The sequence below is a fragment of the Carassius auratus genome, chromosome 3 (genome assembly GCF_003368295.1).
Source record: "Carassius auratus strain Wakin chromosome 3, ASM336829v1, whole genome shotgun sequence".
Taxonomy (NCBI): Eukaryota; Metazoa; Chordata; class Actinopteri; order Cypriniformes; family Cyprinidae; genus Carassius; species Carassius auratus.
In genome coordinates this window covers 17,840,995-17,862,500 of record NC_039245.1, presented here as the reverse complement: position 1 = coordinate 17,862,500, position 21,506 = coordinate 17,840,995, and the positions used below count along the sequence as shown (strand labels likewise).

Here is a 21,506-nt window from a genome sequence, read left to right as displayed (position 1 = left end):
CAAAAAAAAGAAAAGTCCAGATTGCATTAAAAGGAAAGTCCTCATGTGACACTAATGCTGACACAATGGTTTCAGTTTATTCTGTGCAGGATTAAAGAGAGAACTGAACATTATGACTGTTTGTCATAGACCAGTGCGAAATGTCTCGGTGATGAGAAACAAGGATATTTGTTAAGGACCTATTTTATGCTATCATGCATATCTTAAATACATGCAACCAGGAAGTGTTAATGATTAGAGAACATGCATGTATGATCTGCTCATTTGATTGCACCATTATTATTCAATTCAATATTCAAACTGACCAAGATTCATTAATGCAAAAAAAAAAAAAAAAATTATGATGAATAAAACACCCTGAGACATGGATCTCACTCAAAAGAAACCAGACTTTATCTAAACAGAAAGTTGATTGGATATTTATTTCATAATAACTTTTTGGTGAACTGAACCAATATTATATAACATTAACATTGTAAACCATATATTATATTTATGCTTTTTCTTTCAAAATGGGAAAATGTGATTGACAAAATGCTCTTTGAAATCATAGATTTTTCATAGATTTTCTCCCACTGTGTTTGCTTGGTGAGTCCTAAAAAATGGACTCAGAATCCATTTTAAGTGCTGTAAATTAAATAATATTGTTCATGCAAAATATCAAGCATGGGGATCGATAACAGTCTTGCCGTTTACAAAAAGAGCGATGAATGTACAAATGCATGTAAGAGTGCTTATCCACAGAAAAGGAAACGAAAGTTCAGCAAAATCGCTTGTTGGGAAAAAGTAACTTTTTAAATGATATTGGTGGCTTCGGGTTTCACTTTCAAAAGTGATTCAAGCATAAATATTCTTTTTAAACTTATAAAACATTTCAGATTTTTTACTCACAAAAAAATCCAACGTCACATTCTTTAAAAAAGAAAAAAATGGTTTAACAACGCAGCAACTTCCTGAGCGAAGGAAAATAAAAAACAGGATGTCGAAAACTCATCCCTAACCCTTCTCTTTCATTTAAGTGCTCTGGCTCGTATTGCATTCGGTACTAACATAAGCATTACCATTATCATTCTCTTTATGGCCATGGTTCGAACCCGAAAAACAGTCATCTGAATGAAAGTGCGCTGAGATCTGGTTGTAGCAAAGCAGGACCAGCTGCCTCTCTTCTGGGTTGTAGTCCAGCGAGTGAGGGTGCACTTGTAGGATGTGTCTCTTAATAGTGCTGACCTTTAGTGTTGCGAGCGTAGCACCACACACCATGCAGATCAATCCGTGTTTCCTGCAGTTGTAGTCCATCAGGAAGTCCATCTTCCAGCGGGCCTGATATTTGCGCCGCTGGTCCTTCCCTGGGTAGTGCGTGTGCCGTGAAGGCGTCTGCCTTGAAGGTGTAATATTTGTGCTATTATTGTCTTCTGTTTCACCTCCTTGCTCTGTGGTTTTCACAGGAGACACCTGAGTGTCACCAGCAGCGTTTGCAGTGACAGGGCCACTCTGTGGGTCTTTAGTGGCAAACAAAAGAAAAAAGGGAAACATTACTGATGTGAAACAATTTTTTCCTGAAAAGGATTTTTCTTTAACGCAAAAAATATAAACCATAAGCACATTTACATAACAATCTTGCTCTAGCTAATGAAAACTGGATTTCTAAACCAGATAGCACTACTCTAAGCAAGAAGGCTCAGCTTATCTTTACATACTTAAAATAAGATAAATGAACCTGGGAAGCTAAATAATCTTTCGTTTTTAAGCTGTTCACTTGCTAATAAGCGAACGCTAACTGGAAACACTAGGAAAGAGAAGTGTTTCACTATGTTTAGAAATACGAAATGCAATTTAAAAGACAATAATGAGTTTATTTTCATGATTAAGTGCAACTTGAATATCATTACCCAGATAGCACACGTACGTCTGCAAGATGTCTGATAAAGATCGCTTCATCTGGAAGGCATCTACTGTGTAAAAACATCTGATCTCAGTTTTACATACATTGGAAATCATAAACATCTTAAAGACATTTTCTAAACATCTATTTGACATCTAACAGGAAACGTCCTATAGATGTATTGCAGATGAACAAAAACTCGTAAATGTAAATTCAGAACTCGAATAGACGTATATGTGTGTGTTATCAGGGTACCTGAGATGCTTGTTATCTTATCTATAGGCTAACTGAAAACGCTAGGAAAGAGAGAAATTTTGTGTGACCATTTTTAGCTTCTAAAATACAATGTTATATTTAATATGGAATTTAAAGGACATTAATCAACATATCAATTATATCTTTAAATACATTAACATACTTAAAACAAAGTAAATTTACCTGAAAAGCTCAATAATCTTTTATTTTCAGAGAATCAATTTAGCTTCTCAGGATTAATTGATCTTTTTTTGTGTGTGTGTTTTTTTTTCACAAGATGAAATTGATTGTTTAAGAACTTTGGTTCCCTGATAGCACATGACATCACACGAAATAGACTTCACAGAGAAGTCTATTTGACATCTGCAAGTCCTATTCTTTAGATTGTTTGTTCATCTGCAATACGTCTGTGGTATGTTTCCTATCAGACGTCAAATAGACGTTTAGAAAATGTCTTTAAGATGCTTATGCATGTAAAACGGACATCTTACAGATGTATGTCAGATGTTTGTATACAGCAGGTGCTTTCCAGAAGAAGCGATCTTGAACAGACTTCTTGTAATTGTACATGTGCTAAGTTCTAACTTCTGGTGTTTATTTAGTTTATACGATGATTTATTTTCATACAAAAATTATTTACATTTACAATAATGATAGTTTGTTTCTCTCTATATCTGATATTGTGTGACTCCCGTTCTTGGTTCTTACCATCCTCTTTTGGTGTAGCCTTGTCGATATTCTCCTCCTTTATCCAAGCGCTGACCACAGCATCTCTCTCAGTCCGGCTGAGGCCGCTTGTCTCCGGATGGCACTCCTGGATGTGCTTGCGGAAGTTGCTGACCCTCGGCACAGGCATGTGTTCAGAACACACCATACAGTAGCAGAGCGGGTTTTCCGGAGGACCGTATGCCACTAAATAATCCAGGCGGAGACGCCAGGGGCTGCCGTATTTCAGTCTTCTCTTTCTGGGGTAATAAGGTAAAGACTGGGCTGTCTGACCAGTGTCAGGTGGATTCTCATCTCTTCTTATGTAGTTCACCAAGTTTCCCTGAAGGGGATCCACGTTCACAGGGATGAATGAGGCTGAACCGTCTAAGTTTATTTCTTTGGCATGTTGTTCCGATTTGATTTGAGGCTGTAAAGAGTGGGATTCTGCATGGCAAATGACAAATGCAAAGAGAAAACAAAATGTATGAAAGTTGTGAAGAAACCGGTGTGTAATTTACAATTAAAAATGCTTCACAGAAACATGTAGAACATCAGACTGAACCTTAGACTTTATGTTGTTTTACCAGGGTTACAAAAAAAGCAATCACACTTTTAGAACATAGCTACCCAAAGACAATTATATTTATAATACAGCAACAAACACACACTCATATAAATGTGGATTAAGTACACAGGCTCTTTTAAATTCTCTAATTTTCTCTCTCACCTTCAGCATGCATCTTAGCCCAGGTCTGCAGGATGGAGTGCTTTTCCTCAGCGCTGTACAGCAGAGAGTTTGGGTGCAGATCCAGCATGTGACTCTTGATGTGATCCAGGTGCAGTGAAGGCAGCAGACGGCTGCATACCATGCATACTAGACGGCCCTCTTCCGCCTGGTATTCCATCAGGAACTCCTGGCGGAACCAGGCATGCAGCGAGTCGTTCAGGTAGCGCTCCATCACCTGAGCTGTGGGGCCCGGGAGCTCCTGGAGCGAGGAGACAGTCGGAGGGGATGGCATCACCCTGTTAATGCCAGACTGGGCCTGAAGTACTGGAGAGATGGAACCACCAGACGTGCCTAGAAGGATGTGAATAATAAAGGTCAAAGTGCTATAGTGAAGTAAACGTCTCAAAAAGAGAGTAATAATAACAATAAAATAAACTATGTAAATAAAATGTTATTAAATGGGAAAAAAAACTATAATAATGCATCTTATTTATAATGTGCCTTTCTCATACTCAAAGTGCTACAATACAAATTTGCATTGTGACATTGTTTTCATGAGATTTAAACATATTTCCTGTTAAGGTCACATGTTGCATCCAGCTGGTTTTAATTCTCGTTATTAATTCTCTTTATTGCTGTAATGAAAATCATCTTGCCCGGACAAATTATTTTATTTTATTTAAATAAGTAAAAAATATTAGCATACAATAAAGGCAGAAAATGTTTACCATGATGTATACAAATTTTAATAAATTTTATACTTTCTTTATTTTAAAATTATATAATTTTTTTTATATATTTATAATTTATATTTATTTTTAAATCGCTGTCTTTTTGTTATTTACTAAAGTCTGGTGGAATATGCTGAAATATAAAAGAAAGAAAGAAAGAAAGAAAGAAAGAAAGAAAGAAAGAAAGAAAGAAAGAAAGAGAAAATTATCTATATTTTCCCCAAAATAGTTAGAATTTCTTTCAGCAAAACATCATTATGATTATATTATTGATATTTATTTTTGCGAGGTGAAATGTAAGACATTTTGTAGGGTTTCATGTGATTCAGACTTCACAAAAACACAAAGCACCACCAAAAATGAACAAATATAAACCCAGACCTGTGGAGTGCCTGTGAACATCCAGAATCTCCTGTGACTCTGGAGGAACATCTGGAGTGGGACATAACGGCCCCTGGCTGTTTTCTCGATTCAAATGACTCTCCCATCCCGAGCGGATCACATCTTTATCTGACTCGGTCCACAGCAGCGAGTACGGATGCTTCTGATTGATGTGCCTCTTGATGGTGCTTAACTTCAGGGTTGCCAGTGAACTGCCACACACCATGCAGATCATCCCTCGTCTCTGTGGCTCGAAGTCCATGAGGTACTCGCTGCGCCAGTACTCGTGGTAATAGCGCCGGTGGTCTCGGCCAGGTGTGTGCTTTACTGGAGAGGGTTCCTTTGTGGATGGTCCTGGGATGGGAGACAGAAGGAAAGGCGAGTCTGTGCTCTCAGAGACACACCAGTAACTGGTGCCTGGGGAACAGACAGAGGTGACAGGAGCGTCCTGGCTGTCAGGAGAGGTGAGACCATTGGTCACATCCTCTTGAGCTGAGGAGGACACAAAAAGAGAGAGTCACTGATGAAGTGTAAGGTCAGATCTGACTATGACGTTGTTTTAAATGACAGGGAAATATAAAATAATGGAGATTTATATGAAATGATGAAGATGAATGTTAAAATGAAAATGCATTTCAACCAGTCATTTTTGTACATACATGCTTTAAAAAATTCTCAATATACCATATGTGCATGTTATATTGGACAAAAATTATTTTTTGTTATTACTTTAATATACTTAACTTATTATTATACAGTATTATTAGCAGTAGTAGTACTAGTAGACGTAGTAATACTAGTCTTTAATTTTAATACTATCACTGATAGGCTTAAAGTCATTCTCAAAAGACAACAAAATTAGTAACTTCATTCAAAAATATACAAATCATTTTGTGTTTCAGAACAATATATGTAAAAATTTTGACTTTTCATGATTAAATTAAATCAATAATAAAGTCAATTTTGTGCATAAACACAATTAATCTGTCAGCATAAATTTCTTTTTTCATATATTATTATTAATAGTATTTTATAACATTAGTCTGTTGCTTATAGCTTATGCAATTCTCAAATTGTGTAACTAAAGTTATCTAAATAGGAAAACAATATTAATTATTTTGTATTTTGAAATGAGTCAAATATTTTCTATTTTGTGATACACAGACGATTTTATTTATATTTTATATAATACATGCATTGTCATAAAATTATAAAATTTATATTACAATCTGTCAGCATATATTCAAATTAGTATAACTCTACAACTACTACTAAGAGTATTTTCATGTTAACATGAGTCTGTTGCTGATTAAAATGTAATCTCAAATATTGGTGATTTAAAAATATTTTTATTTCAGAAAAATATCAACGCAAATAATAATATTTTTAATATATAAATAAATGGTGTGTTGGACGGGGGCGGCGGCATGGTGCGGTACCGCTGTGTCACCGCTAGGTGGTGATAGGGCATCGCGTTTACACATGCAGCATGGTTATTTTGCCTTTGTTTATGGTGGAGCCCAAAAGATTAGGGGCCATGCCGCTGCATGCTATTGTTCGTCACGGGTTTTAACGCTTCCAAGAGAAAGCCATCGATCTAATGGTCAAAGGTGAATGCTTAGCACAACATTTACCTGCTGAGAGCTCCCCCGAGTGTCCCCGCTGCGGTGTCGCCTCCTCTTCCTCAGCTTTTATTATTAATGAGCGAGATTCTGTCTGCTCAGCTTTGTGCACCGACTCTTTGGACTCCGCTTCTTCCATAACTGTGTGATGTTTTCAAGTACCCACCTTTTGTACGATGAAATGTCACAAGCGAAGGATTTCGTCGGGTGGTTGACTAAATATCTGAAACACGCACTCACCCATTACACTCTGTGTGTGTGTGTGTGTGTGTGTGTGTCTGCACTGAAGGCTCGCCGCTGATTGCTTTTTGGTTTAAGTAAACTTAACTTTACGTGACGATACAAGTCGCATTTAGATCGAGGTTGGAGTGCATATCTTATGGTCGGTGACTTTAAGCGGTCTGCTGTTTGTATTTAGATGATCTGCTTGTCTTCAGAGTGGAGAGCCGAGCTTAGGGGCCCCTGGGGCTCCTTTAGGGGCTCCTGGGTAAATTTAAAGAGACAGTAGCGGCTGTGATGTGGTGACGGGTGCACCATGGGGCTCATCCTAAATGTTTTTTTTTTATATTTCACATAAGATTGTAAACTAATATTATGCATTCTTCACATTTAATATTTAATGAATGAATGAGTTATAAAATATGATTAAATATGTTATTTTCTAGTTTTGCATGATATGTTTATTACATTTATTATTTAACGTTTCTGGAAAATATAGTTATTTTACATGAAATGACAGTCTAATAATACTAGTTGTTTTAATTTTATTTCTTATATTTGTTTTTGTAGACCACCACTGTCTATTTGTATTATAAATTTAATACAGCCTATATTTGTGTTATTTGTTTCTTATTGTTTATGGTGCATTTTATTATCTATTTTATTATAAATTGAATACTTATAGCCTATGTTAGTTTCTTTTATTTATGTAGCATATCGTTGTCTATTTAGTTAATTATAAATTGAATTTTTTAAAACAGAATACCGTATTTTTAGGACTATAAGTCGCACCTAAGTATAAATTGCATCAGTCCAAAAATACGTCTTGACGAGGAAAAAAAAACATATAAGTCGCACTGGACTATAAGTCACATTTATTTAGAACCAAGAACCAAGAGAAAACATTTTATTTATTTTATTTGACCTTTATTTAACCAGGAAAATCTCTCTACCGTCTACAGCCGCGAGAGGGTGCTCTATGTTTTCAGTGTAGACTACCATAGACAGTAAAAGAAATGCACACAGCAACCCCATTAGATTCAACGGAGACAAGTGAAGTCAATTAGAAGCACGCACTTCCTGGGGGTCGAACATACTGCGCAGACTCAAACTGAGCTTGATGACATTGAGCTCACGTGTTGTTTGCTCTGTCTCCCTCCCTGTACAATAAATCCATGTGAATAACTGTCTCTGCTAAAAAAATTTGTATGTAACTTTACAATCAATATTGATGTCCTTAAGCACTGTTGCTGATACAGATATTTGAAATAAGTGATAGTTAACAAAATACTTACTGCAAATCTTCTCTTTTTAATTTTTTATATATAATTTTCAGGTTTAACTGTAACCATAATGTGGCAAAATTGTCAAAAAAAAATCTGATATATAGACTAAATGTGATTTTAAATATTATAATATTGATTATATATTGTTTAAATGTGAATCCAAAAGTAAAACCTTTGAAAAGTACTGTTTTAATAAGGTGAATGAGCCTATTAGTTGTAATCTGCTGCCATCTAGTGGTTATAATTTAAATTTCAGGGAGTTTATTATAGACCTATAACTATCATATCCATAAAAGTGACCATACTTGTTTAGAATCAAAGGGTGAATGAGTTCACATAGTTTTGAGCAGTTTAGAGTTTTCTTTTATGATTTATCATAAAAGTTTAAGACAATTTTATTAAAAGACTCTGTTATAGCTGTTCAAATTCAAAAGTTTAAATTTTGTTTAAAAAATAATAAGTGAAGTGACATTCAGCCAAGTATGGTGACCCATACTCAGAATTTGTGCTCTGCATTTAACCCATCCGAAATGCACACACACAGAGCAGTGAACACACACACACACTGTGAGCACACACCCGGAGCAGTGGGCAGCCATTTATGCTGCGGCGCCCGGGGAGCAGTTGGGGGTTCGATGCCTTGCTCAAGGGCACCTAAGTCGTGGTATTGAAGGTGGAGAGAGAGCTATTCATGCACTATCCCCACCCACAATTCCGTCCGGCCCGAGACTAGAACCCACAACCCTTCGATTGGGAGTCCAACCCTCTAACCATTAGGCCACGACTTCCCATAATTATTTTTTGGGAAGATAATTTTGATATTTGAATTTTGAGTTTTGATAATTATTCACCTAGAATGTCCAGAGAATTGTACTGCATTGGTTTTATTGAGGTTGAGCTAAAAACCTAGTTAACAAATGTATGATTTTAAATAACTTGAAATATTTAAATAACAGTTTGCTTGACAGGAGTGGTTCTAGAGGCAATGATCGGTTTCATGCTTTTGGTCGCTGTAACGCCCCTTTGAGGCCGATTGGGGCGAGCCTTAGTGACGTGGTAGAGATTTTTCAAAAACATTTACAAATTTTACTGACCCCAAATTTTTGAAAAGTAATGTAGTTGCAGACAGAGAAAAGGCCCCAAATAAAAGCATTTTTTTTCAAAACACTGTCAGCAGTAACATCCCCCTCATTTATAGATTGTTCTAAAACGGACCAAAGTGCAGCGCTGCTGTGAGTTTGAGTGGGACTGTGATACCCACGCAGCATGATCATGCAGTTGTTTACTCGTGGGACAGATCTGTTGAACTCATTTTTGGTTTGCACAGTTATATGCAAACTGATCTGCTCTTCACTATCAGTGGCTCATTCATCTTAACAGATCATCATATAGTCATCACCATGTTGTTTAAAACCTGAATGACTTTCTTTCTTCTACACAACACAGATTTGTAGGGTGTTTTAACTGTTTTTGCTTTTACAAAGTCAATAGGGTCCAAAACAACTCTGACCATTGGCTTTAATTATATGTACAAAACAATCAAACTAGTTTATGTGTTCACAGAAGAAAGTAAGTCAGACATGTTTGGAATTACGTGAGGGGGAGTTTATACTGAGAACCAGATATCACAGTATACCAAAACACTATAATAATAACACTATATGGTTTATGTCCCCTGGAGGCCCCGGCTATAGAAATGCACAGACAAATGGGGGTAGGTTTTTTTGAATTGGAGTAGTGTTCACAGGGCTCCAGAACCAGAATATCACAGAAACATTTTGGAGTCCTCTTTTGACTCTTGGGAGTGTACAGAGGCCCTGTGTGGGGCCCCCGTGCCTCCAGGCATATCTGTGCACCATCAACATTGTAGAGACTTGGAAAACACGGGGGAAATGTGATGGTGGCGCGTTTTAGGATTGATTAGGAGTCAAATAGTCAAAGATGTTTTTCTACAAAACCTATTTCGCAAATAAACGTAAAATATATGAACATTTATTTTAGCAGTAAAGACTAGCAGCCATTTCAAGTACATTAATATTTTCAATGATTTTCTCAAGACTGGGAACTTGCTGTTTCTTTCCTCCATTTAATTCTGATTCCCTCTTTAATCCACATCTGTTTAGCTAATTAAACTGTTTGCACCTTTTGTTTTCTTGTCTGCAATTTAAAATGTTAATTAGTTTAACGTGCATTTTAGTATTATATACACCTTTTTATGACTAAAATGTTGCATTGAATGCATAGAGGTTTGGTGAAAATATAAGTCTACATTTGCTTAGAATAGTGAAACTAAAATTGATTTCCGAACACTAAAGAACTAAAACTATCCAAAAAAACACATCTACTTATTTACTATTTTTATTATAGTAAAAAAAAAACACACACAAAAAAAAACACAAAATCAACATATTAGAGAGATGTGTGTTTTATTGTACTGCCCAATCAGTCTATAGCATATCATAGAGCAACTCCACATAACGTAGACAGACCTCGATTCAAAAAATGTTTCATTGACAAGACACAAAATCAGTATCTGGTAACTAAATTAAATATAAGATTTATCATATTAAATTCATGTATTTATATCACGGTCCGTCTTTGTAAAATGCACATCCATCAGCGTGGCTTTTGCAACAGAAAACTCTCACTGTTTTACTCTTTGTGAGTGTAGCGGTTCCTCCTCAATAATTGGATCAGTTTCAACCTCCTGCTCAGGGGTTTGCTGAGCATCTGATGTGGTTTGCAGTTCTCTGGGTCCAGATTCCAGTCGGAAAACTGTGGGAATCTGACCCAATATGGGACAGGTCTCCTGTAGACCCGAAATCCACTGAGACAGAGTGACCTGGTCTCCCTGACCGGCCATACACATGGCGTAAACCGGCCCCTCTTTCACTGCAGGACCAAATTAACAGACATCACTGTATATATTTGGTGATATACAAACCATTTTATTGAAACAAAGCAATATAAGTCTCACCATCATCTACATCGAATCTGAAATCATCGCCCATGTCTCTTTCCAGGTCGAGTTCCAGTCGCTGTGGGTAGAAGAGACTCTGCTCCGGACCCATCATCTCCAGGTCAAATTCTTCCTCAACCTTCGGGAAAATAAGAGACTAATACATAATCTTGAATGCAAATTATTAAAGAATGAAGTATTTAAACTTTGAAGTATTACACAACTAAGTTTGGAATAATTAAGATTTTTAAAAATGTTTTTTTTAAGCTCACCAATACTGTATTTATTTGATCAAGAATAGAGTTAAACAGCAACATTGTGAATAACTGTTATCTTACTGTAATGTCATTTCAAATGTAATTTATTCCTGTGATAGCAAAGCTGATTTTCAGCAGCCATTACTCCAGGCTTCAGTGTCACATGATCCTTCACAAATCATTCTAATATGTTGATGGGTAGTGTATGTTTTAAGCAAATTCATTAAATGCCATCATTGGCCTAATTACTGTACCGTTTCCTCAGACGGTATAGGGTCTGCCCGGAGCAGGAAATAATGAACACAAGTCTTTCTGAGCCACAGTGGGAAAGGGCCTTCGACAAACACGGGCCTGGATGGATTGTGTTTAGCCAGAAGGGTGCGCTGGTTTGGACTCTGAATACCTGGTAACATAAAAGATATAATGTTATGTACTGTGTGCTTATTCATTTCACCAAACAGTATCGGAAATCTCTTTTTATGTCAAGAAGCATATACAGTACCAATTCACAAAAATGTGATTTCCAATCATGCTGTATGATGTTATAGAAATCTTATGAAAGCATTACAATTGGTCCTTAGTACAGTGATCAGACTATGGTTAAATACTATATAAGTTGGATAGTATTTGCAGAGAACGACAAAGCATTTTGTGTTTACAAACTGAGTTGTGAGTTCTTATTTTCTGTTGTACAGATAAGATAGAGATGACACACATTTAACCCAGAATACTCCTGAAATTTCAAGTTCAGTTATCAGTAATGACTACATACCTACAATATGGGGGCGCATAACTTCTTCACCAGTCTCTGTGATGTCTGTTGATGGATACTGCAATGCATAAAATAAAGCACATTTATCAGACTGAAATTCCAAATATTCAATAAAATTTGTAAAAATGAACACACATACACACATATTTATATATAGCTTTAAAAAATCTAAGTATCCCCAAACGTTTGACAAGTAGTGCTTCTGCATGTGTGAAGCTGCTTTAAGTTGTAGATTCAATAGTCACCTGATAGATTGTTATTTTAGCATCCAGGTCATCTGCAATCCGCGTAAGACTGAATCGAGCAAGCTCTACTGGGTCACTAGGAAGCACATGTGGGACGGGGAAAGGGTTTGCATGCTTGAATTTGGGAAACCAGTACATGATACGCTGGTACTTCCTCATAGGGTGACTCTTTTCCCCAAATATCTGAGCCAGTAAAACCTTGGTCTCCACATTTGGCATGATACCTGGCAAAATTAAGAAAGCAAAGAATTGGCAAATCATTTAAGAAATGCATCAGTTATTCTTGTTGTTCTTTCTCTCCTACAAAAACACAAACACACACCATAGTTCTCCATCTGCTCCAGCAGCTGTACTCCACACTCTTGCTGCCGTGGGTAGTGATTAAACATCCTCTGAATGAAGTTCCGTGGAACAAACACCTCTTTTGGAAAAACATCCAGGAGTTTGTTGTAAACAGTAATGTCTCGTTCTACTCCAAATTCTGGCATCTTCTTCAGGGCAGCATAAATAAACTCTACGTGGCCTCGTCGCCGAATGTCCTTCTTGCTGAAAACATCCACGACCCTGTTAAAATCAGCCTTAGTCTTTGAGTCTCTAGCGGCTCTCTCAAATAAATCATCATGTGTGACTAAACTTTTGTCTTTTTTAAGCGTCTCAGCTTCAACTGTCTTTTCAAGCGGTGTCTGGCTTGGACGACTCGTGGAGCATACTGCACTGCAGTGGAGTGGTCTCAGAAGCTTAAAATAATTGGAGGGAAAGGAGTGCATTAATGCAGACACTATCGGTCTATAAAGAAGCATTATTCAGAGGTAAGCACTGAGCAGGTACCTGGCCGTATTTGTGCTGTGATCCAGGGGTTTGCAGATGTGCTCCAGTAGGTGGGATCACTCGCTGTATGGGTGTCCCCAAAAAACGAGCAATGCACTGAATCCGTAACAGCTGACGAGGGGCGTTCATTATTATGACATCACAAACCACAGCCGATGAATTACAAATGTATTGAAATGAGCCTAGGAAGAACTACAGGCAAAAACATCATTACTTTCAGAGAGCATTACTGTCATTTTCATGTAAAAAAATGTATGCAATTGTTTGTATGTAAATTTGCAATGACCATTTATATCTATCTATCTAGTAATAATAAGTAGTTATCTGTCTTTCTACACGTCCTGATTTTGCCGAGTTAGAGGTGTTCCTAGGTCAACATATTTTGTTGACCCTGGAACAACATTTTACCCCAAAAATATATTCTTGACCATATCCCTACACCTAAATCTAACCTTAACCATGAGTAATCCCTAAAATCAGAGGAAAATAATAGATGAATGACACTGTTGTACAAGCACCAAACGATGATTTTAAGCGTAAACTTCATAAAATCTATAAACTGGTTCTTCAAATCTGATTGGTTAATCACAATGTTGTTCCAGGGACAACAAAGTTGTTGTCCAAGGAACATGTCTCACTTGGTAAAATCAGGTTCTGCTGTCTTTCTATCTGTCTTCCTATCTGTCTTCCTATCTGTCTTCCTATCTATCTATCTATCTAACTTATCTATCTATCTATCTATCTATCTATCTATCTATCTATCTATCTATCTAAGTAATATTAATGCAACATTAAATTTCAGAGTAATTAATTATATAAAGCAAATGATAATCACTTTGTGACATCTAGTACTGCATTTTTCTATAAATGTAATTATCCTATAAAATATAATAATCATATATGCCAGAGAAACGCTAAATAATGCTTTATCAATACTCACGATCACTCAATCCGCTCAGTTCTCATTCTGCTGTCAAGTCTCCTTCAGCCGGTGTCTGGTGCGACGTCTTTCTACGTCCCCCCTGAAACGCCACGAGGAAAGTTACGCTCACATTGGTTCCGGGCCGGGTGTGTTATTCACGACTTTAGCGGTAGATGGCAGAGAAGGTACAGGATGAAAACTACAGTTGTAGCTGTCAAAGTTCTGTTTGTACTTTTTCTTTAACCGGGGTCTGGGACAGTGAACTATACAGTACTAGCGTCGTACTGCGTCTTATTTCAGTTTCGCTTCGTGCAGTTAGAAGGCTAAACCCTTGAACCTCACGCTCTCAAGTCAGTTTACATGGACGCGGTTCCTGGAGTAAATCACGCCCGTGAGATCTTGCCCCATGTGATAGAGACACTCTCTGCTCATTTCCTGGATTCGTGATTTTACAGTTGCAACAACTTCTGAAATCCTCAGTGTCTCCTCCGCGTGTTTACTGTGTGAGGGTCCCTCCAGCTCTTGGCAATGCTGCTGTTCACAGCATCTGTGGAGATATGCCTTGCGTTTCTGCCAATGGAATATAACGTTACTAGTATAATCCGATATTTGACAGATCTGTAAGGAGTGTTTGACTCAGCCATGGATGGATCTACGAATAGTCTTGGTGAGTCGATAAACACGGTTGGTCACTTACTATGTTTGTGTCTGTGTAATAGGAATATAAACGATAAACATAGGAAGTTTATTGTTGTAGAACCAACTAACTAGTTGTATAAAGCTTTGGCAACATTTGTGAGCATGAAAAAGTTTTAGAACTTAAGTATTTTGAAGAATGTTGTGATTTCAGGGTGTAACAGACAGTTACTAACACTATCAGATTCAGACGTCTCTAGCAAAAATACATTATGCTAACCAAGTTTCCAACAACATATAGTTACGACAGTTATTGTTCTTGTATTAAAACTAAGTTGGTTTTATTTGATAGTAAAACAGCATTTTAAACAAGCCTAAACTGGTCTTAGCTAGTCTCCTAGTCTGGTCAGGCAAGCTGGTTTTTAACTGGGAAAGCTAGTGGAGATAGTTTAAAAGTGCACAAAACCCCTTTAAAGCCGGACAACAGACCAACACAATATCTTAGGTTTAAGAGAGAGCACTGACATCGAAAATAAATTCAAATAAAATAAAAATGTTATTAAATTCTTACCTATATTAATTGGTTATGATTTTTAAAAGTAACATTAGACGTAGGAACAGTGGCGTTTTTTATTTTATTATTTTATTTTTATTATTATTATGTTAGTCCTCCGAAGACATTAGACCATTTGCTCACTATTGGATATCAAATTAATAAATAATATATTGTTCTATAGGCTACATTTTGATTGCACATTTAAGATTTAATATCATGCAGACTTCTATGAAGTGCCTACAACAACAACAACTTGTTCATTGCATAATTTTTGTAAAAAACAAAAACAAAATTCCAAGCAATCCGAGTCTCACTTCCTCTGTTGGCTTTCATAGTCATTACCTCATATTGTCTCTTTCCCTGCTTTAAATGTTTCTGACACTCTGCGGCAAGCCATGTTAACAGTAATTTGTTAAAACACTGACTAGGATCTTAAATAAAATTAATTCAGTAATCCAAAATTGAAAGCAACTCTTCAGCTACTCTTCGGTAATTACTAATTAAATACTAATAATTTGTCCAGTAGTGACTATTCAGTATCTTTTCAGCTAGTCACTAATACTTTTTTATTACATGCAAGTATTTATTTATTCTGCAAACAGTCACTTTGAAATTTGCAACAAATAATTTTTTCAGTCGTTGCTGGTACATAGTCCAGCTTTACTATAGTACTTATTTATTTAATACTAGTACACTGTTATCTACCCTGATACTTGCTAGTAACATTTCAACGTCACTTGTTACAACTGTGCTTTTTCTTTTCATATATATACTGACTAGTCAGGATGACCACATTATACCACTTTACTTGTATGATTAAAAATGTTTCTATTAACAATTGGAATCCATATTCAATCACTACTAGACAAAAAAATGAATTAATGCTAAAAAAAAAATAACTTTTAGTCAGATTGCAAACTTTGCTATTGAATTACTTGCTATTATTTTAAGCGAAAGTATTAGTTGCATAAAATAGATACTAGTTGTTTTTTTTTTTTTATGAGTAAATGTTTACTCGGCTTGCCATGTGCTTGGTGCCTAGACAGCTTTGTTGGTTATAATGGCAGTTTGTTACATTGCTTGCAGTCTAGGGATACAGTGTTGAATCTCTGCAATGGTGACGCCGCATTTGTTTTTGTTTTGTTGGTAACATGCTGGGCTGGCGGAGAGCAGTAAATGTCATGCAGGAAGCCCTCTGGTATCATGCTTCTACCGCAGATGCTTAATTTCTACCAGCTTGCCTTTCCGTGATGGGTTCTCTGTCTGTCTCAAGTGCCTCAAAGTATGCATCATGTCAGAAGAGATGATTGGCACAATGTCAGATAATTGGTGCAATCACAATGATTAGCAAGCTGACGCTGTGTCAAAGTGTTAGGTTTTCCACATGTGCTTTCAACGTGTGTTACTTTGGAAGCAGTTTGTAAATGCATCGATTTTAGGTTTGTAATTTCTGATGAAGGAAGGAACTTGAATTAGATTATTAAATCATTAAAGAATTAGTTTCGATTTACACAGTGACCTGTTTTCAATTGAACTTTGTCAAGCTTTCTGAAACCTTGATATATGAATGTAAATAGTTTTGCATAGCCTTCCAAATCATGTGTGGAGATGTGTCAAAAGGGCATTTCCTTGACTTTGACATCATTTTAAAACTCCTACATAGACACACACACACACACACACATAAAAGAAATTGCTATGGAAAAAAGTTTCACTCAGATATTGCCAGTAAATTTTTGCAAAGAAATTGCAAGTAAGTTACACGTTGAAACAAAGCTGAAACTTTGAAGTAGAAAAAACTGCAATGGTGTTTCCTTGTAAAGCTCACTCTAATAATCAGTATTTCATTTAAAACTAAGGTTGTGTACAGAGATTGTCAGAAATCATTTTCAGAAATCTTTGGAAGATATGAGTTATTCTTCCTCACTAGTTTTTCTTTTGTCATTATTCATATTTAATGCTTCGGGTTTTGGCATGTTTTGAGAGCATGACATTGTTTCTTCATAACTCACTCGACTCAACTTCTTAACAGAAACAGATCTGAATCGGTTTGGATGAAAAATTAGTTACGGAAAATTGGTATCGACTCATTTGTTTCTGTTTATCCTGTTGAGTCAAATAAATGTAACTGACAAAAATGTTTGGTGAAACGCAAGAAAACCTCCCAGCTGGTTAATATCTTTTTCTTCTTCAAATAAACTCTGGAGGATGATGTATCAAGTTTTCTCTTGCTCTTCGTCTCGTTGTGGGAGGTGAGAATTTGTGTTTGAGTAAGACTGAAGATGCAGGGGCGGACAGTGGTGTACAAGAAGTTCTGCCGTAGCCATGAGTGATGTGATGTAACACTGACAGGAAAGAGAGCAGCAGTGAGAGGTGGGCGAACTCAAGTGGAGAAGTATCGCACAGAGCTTATGATACTTTCAGTTTATTATATCATGGCTCAAAGTGAAAACAAACATACTAATATTAGATTTTGTGCAAGGCCAGATTTATCCCAAGGTTTGTTGCAATTGTTTTGCATAATCATTGATTGATAGTTGAAATCAAATGCTTCACAGACTTGGTTGAGCTAAGTTGTTTTGCATGGAGCATATGGTTTCGTAAAACCACAGTTGAAATGCAGTCACTCATCAGCATTTATTTTTAAGTGTTTTATTTATTTTAACATCTTTATTTTATTTGGCCTTGGATATTCTCCATGCACTTATGCTTGGGAATCACAGTTACTGTGCAATGGCACTTGACCTGGCCTTCTTTCGTGCCACAATGAACCAGAATCGTTGCACATTAAAAATGTACACAATAAGGTCATGTGACGACGTGACATGCGGCCAATTATGTTGTCCATTATTTACCCATCCAAGCACACACACACCCTGTGAACACACACCTGGAGCAGTGCCTTGTTTAATGATCTGAGTTCGTCTCTAAACATTAGGCCATGACTGTCCCCTTTATGACCATAATATAGTCATGCATAGCATTGCATAATGCATAGTGTTTCTCATATTTTTTTGTGTGTTCACAATTCAATAAGCAATACTAGTATTTGATCATGAACATCACTTCTGTTCAAGGGTCTTAGGTAAGATTATCTTTAATTAGTAGGTTGGAAATGCACTGGATTTTTTTTTTTTACTTTCATCTAAATTTGGGTTGTAATGTCTATATTTAGTGAAGAGTTGTGAAATAAGATATGAGATGTTTATTAGATGTTTCTTTTGTGCAAACAAGATTTTTTTGTTGTTGTTTAGAATGACTTGATAGGTTGATAAACACATCCTTGCGCGTGGTTTGCATTTTCGAGAATGTGAGTGCAGAACATGGGAATAAGGGAATGTAATTTGGGACATGGGTTGGCTTTGACATTCAAAGAAACCATGCAGGCCAGTTCCAGATTGGTTCCTCTTTCTTGAATTTACAAATCTGATGTTGTGCCTGCATCTCTGCAGTTATTTTCCTCTGTCAGTTTCTCTTTCATATCAGCGTGACTCTAAATGTACGCAATGTTCCCAATGTTTCCTGCAAAATAAGTCCACTTTGTTCATAAAGTTGTACAGAGTATGCTTCTTTGGCCCTGCAGGTCTCACTGGACTCATTTCATTGGTCTCAGGCTCCACCTATTTGAAGATTTTCAGCTGAGATACAGGATGTAGAGACTAATGTCTCTCACATTTATTACATTAACATTAAGGGTTTGTATTGTGCAAGTGTCAGGGTTATTATCTTAACATATACTGACAGGGAATGAGATATTAGTGGAAAAAAATATTTTTATTAACTAAAAAATGAAAACAACTTTACAAAGGTGTTAAAAGTGTCCTACAAAAAGAGTACATACACATTTATTTTTATGTACATTAAAATTTTAAAATATTATTATTAAATGTGATTTCTGTTAAGCTTTAATGATTTTCTGTATCAATTAGTTTAGTTCTTACATTTAAACATTCATTTCAGCTTTATTTTAGTAGTCTCATTTGTAACATTTTTAGTTAAACTAGCAAATATGAGTGAGAGTTATCGCAAACATTTTTCTCAAACATTCTTCCTCACCTGCAAGGCTCATTTGCAAATTTTCATATGCAGAGAGAAAACGAAAGAGAAAAATAAATCAAATCCACATGAACACAAACCACTAATTGATACCTCATGTGCACAGGAGTGCATTTGGCCTGCTCACATCATTGCATGACAGATGTGGCTCAAGAGCATAACCAATAGACCTATATGAAACTCTTGAAAAGAACATGGCTTGGTGTTAATGAAACTGACCGCCACATCTTTGGCCAAGTTTTTAAAACACTTTGCACTTTTAGATTTAGACTGCTGCAGTTTTAGCTGCCAGAAGCTTGATGAAAATTAAGTTATCATTGTCCTCATGCTTTTGGTTTCTAAAACGACAGTGCTCTAAATTCATGAAGGCCAATTAAAGTATTTTTTACTGTCCGTTGCTATCTCCGCCGTTCTCGCCTACTCTTCTCAAATGCAGACAGACTCTGCCACATAATTGTGGCCTTGTCAGCGCCAGCATTACCAGCCCACTGCCATTTTCGGCATTGCTGTGGACATGCTGGCTTGATTTTAATAGGTGAAATCAAAAAAACAAACCCTTATAATTTTTTTTATAAGTGCTTCTTGACCATAATAGCAGCAAGGCATTTAGTACTTGGAGGACTACTGTTGGATAGTCATGCAGAATTGTACATAAACGGACACTGAATTGAAACACAGTTTTTTGCTGAAATGCAGTGAATTATGCTAACCAAACTCCAAGTATTAAACCTTAGCTGAACTTAGCTGAAATATAATTTAGGCAACTTTACACAGCCAAGTTAAGGCTGCTCGGTGCTTGCTCAAAAACCTGCATGAAGAACCCATTTATACTTTTCATCTACACTGTAAAATAGAGGTGCTCCGATTGATCGTCTACTGATCGCTATCGGCTGATAATGGCTTGGCGAAGTTTTATCGGTGGCCTCATAGGCGCCGATCTAATAAACCGATCTCAAACTGACGACGCACCTGCAGTGAGAGGTTTGGCATGACATGTAGCGTTACCATCTCAATCCATGTCCGGAACGGGTAAAATAATTATTTGCGTCTGCACAATAAGCGAGCTGCACAGTTCACACAGGAATTTTCGCTGTCACAATCGAGGGAGTGTTGCGTTGTCACTAAAGTTAATAATTTTGATTTATTTTTAATTCTTGCCAGTGTTTAAACCATTCAGCACTTGCATGCTCTCCTAGAGAAGGTGCTGCTCATGCACACTCGTAGCGCACACATAACACCAGGTTCACACATTTGCTTATATTTATTGCATTTAAACACATCTGTACTGTGTAAAAACAGAATCACAATTCTCAAAAAGCATTTTCAGTAACAACATTTGGATTTGAAATCAAAATGGATTGATGTTGTGTTTGTGGCAAACAGTCGTCGCGGACCAGTAATGGACCTCTGTGTGAAAGCACAATGAGTCCGTGCTGTTTCTGCACAACTTATGTAATGCACATAGACACAATGCAAAGTTTGGCTCCAACCCTAAACAAAGTCACCTGCCTATGATTTTCTAATGATCCCAAAACCATTGATTAGCATGCTCAGGTGTGTTTGACTTGGGTTAGAGCCAAACTGTGCACTGCATTGGCCCTCCAGGGCAAGATTTGAATAGCCCTGTCATACAGTGATGCAGCCGGTCAGAATGCTCTTTTTAGTGCAGCGGTAGAAGTTTGACATGATGTCAGAGGAGATGTCAAACATCTTCTGCCTCCACAGGAAGTAGAGACGCTGACAGCCTGTTCTCAATATGATCTTTCAAGTGTGGGCTCCAAGAAAGATCCTCAAAGATGTGAATGCCACAGAACGTGTAGCTCTTGACTGTCTCTACTTCCTGTGCATTGATGTGAATGGGAATGTGACAATCTCTCTGAGACTTCCTGTAATTCACGATCATCTTTTTGATCTTGCTGACTTCCTGTAATCCATGATCTTCTCCTTGGTCTTGCTGGCCTTTAGAGAGTGATTGTTTTAGCACACCATGCTGTGTGTGCATTTACTTCATCTCTGTAGGATGTCTTATCACCATCAGTGATGAGTCCTGAGATAGTTGTATCATAAGCAAATTTGAAGATGATGTTGGAGCTGGACTTGGCAGATCAGTAAGTAAACAGTGAGTACAAGAGAGGGCTAAGTACACATCCCTGTGGGGCACCAGTGTAGAGTGTGAGTGCGGAGGATGTGTGGTTGCCAATTCTGACCACCTGGGTTCTGACTAAGATCCTTCAGTTTGGCTAGAAGTTTGGTAGGGATGATGGTGTTAAATGCAGAGCTGTAATCAATAAACATAGGTGCCTTTGCCCCCCAGGTGTTTCAGGGCAGATTGAATGATCATTGCAATGGCATCGTCAGTGGATCTGTTAGTCCAGTAAGCAAATTGGAATGGGTCCAGGGTGTCAGGTAGTGAGGGGCAGATGTGTGATTTTAACTAAATGTTCAAAGCACTTTATGATGACTG

The 21,506-nt window shown here is 37.0% G+C and overlaps 3 protein-coding genes across 4 annotated transcripts in view; 1 reads left to right on the top strand and 2 right to left on the bottom strand.

Annotated features, from left to right (window-relative positions):
- Window positions 1-397: 397 nt before the first annotated feature.
- LOC113049092 (uncharacterized protein C11orf95 homolog) lies at window positions 398-6,766 on the bottom strand. The gene is made up of 5 exons (XM_026211138.1): window positions 6,319-6,766; window positions 4,685-5,176; window positions 3,573-3,923; window positions 2,846-3,289; window positions 398-1,499 (listed from the first exon to the last, which is right to left on the bottom strand). Exons 1-5 carry the CDS (start codon window positions 6,443-6,445, stop codon window positions 1,015-1,017), a joined length of 1,899 nt encoding a protein of 632 aa, XP_026066923.1. The 5' UTR covers window positions 6,446-6,766; the 3' UTR covers window positions 398-1,014.
- A 3,454-nt stretch (window positions 6,767-10,220) lies between these two features.
- LOC113049086 (evolutionarily conserved signaling intermediate in Toll pathway, mitochondrial-like) lies at window positions 10,221-14,100 on the bottom strand. The gene is made up of 8 exons (XM_026211128.1): window positions 13,813-14,100; window positions 12,873-13,064; window positions 12,367-12,781; window positions 12,045-12,268; window positions 11,800-11,857; window positions 11,282-11,430; window positions 10,789-10,909; window positions 10,221-10,703 (listed from the first exon to the last, which is right to left on the bottom strand). The coding sequence occupies exons 2-8, from the start codon at window positions 12,999-13,001 to the stop codon at window positions 10,456-10,458; spliced, it is 1,344 nt and encodes a 447-aa protein (XP_026066913.1). The 5' UTR covers window positions 13,002-13,064; window positions 13,813-14,100; the 3' UTR covers window positions 10,221-10,455.
- A 169-nt stretch (window positions 14,101-14,269) lies between these two features.
- LOC113049070 (echinoderm microtubule-associated protein-like 4) overlaps window positions 14,270-21,506 on the top strand; it is a 30,412-nt gene continuing 23,175 nt past the window's right edge. The window contains exon 1 of one of the 2 annotated variants that reach the window (XM_026211108.1): window positions 14,270-14,461. In XM_026211108.1, the coding sequence (XP_026066893.1) occupies window positions 14,437-14,461 (25 nt within the window). In that variant the 5' untranslated portion in view covers window positions 14,270-14,436. The remainder of the gene's footprint in view (window positions 14,462-21,506) is intronic. The other variant, XM_026211115.1, reaches the window with a different exon arrangement.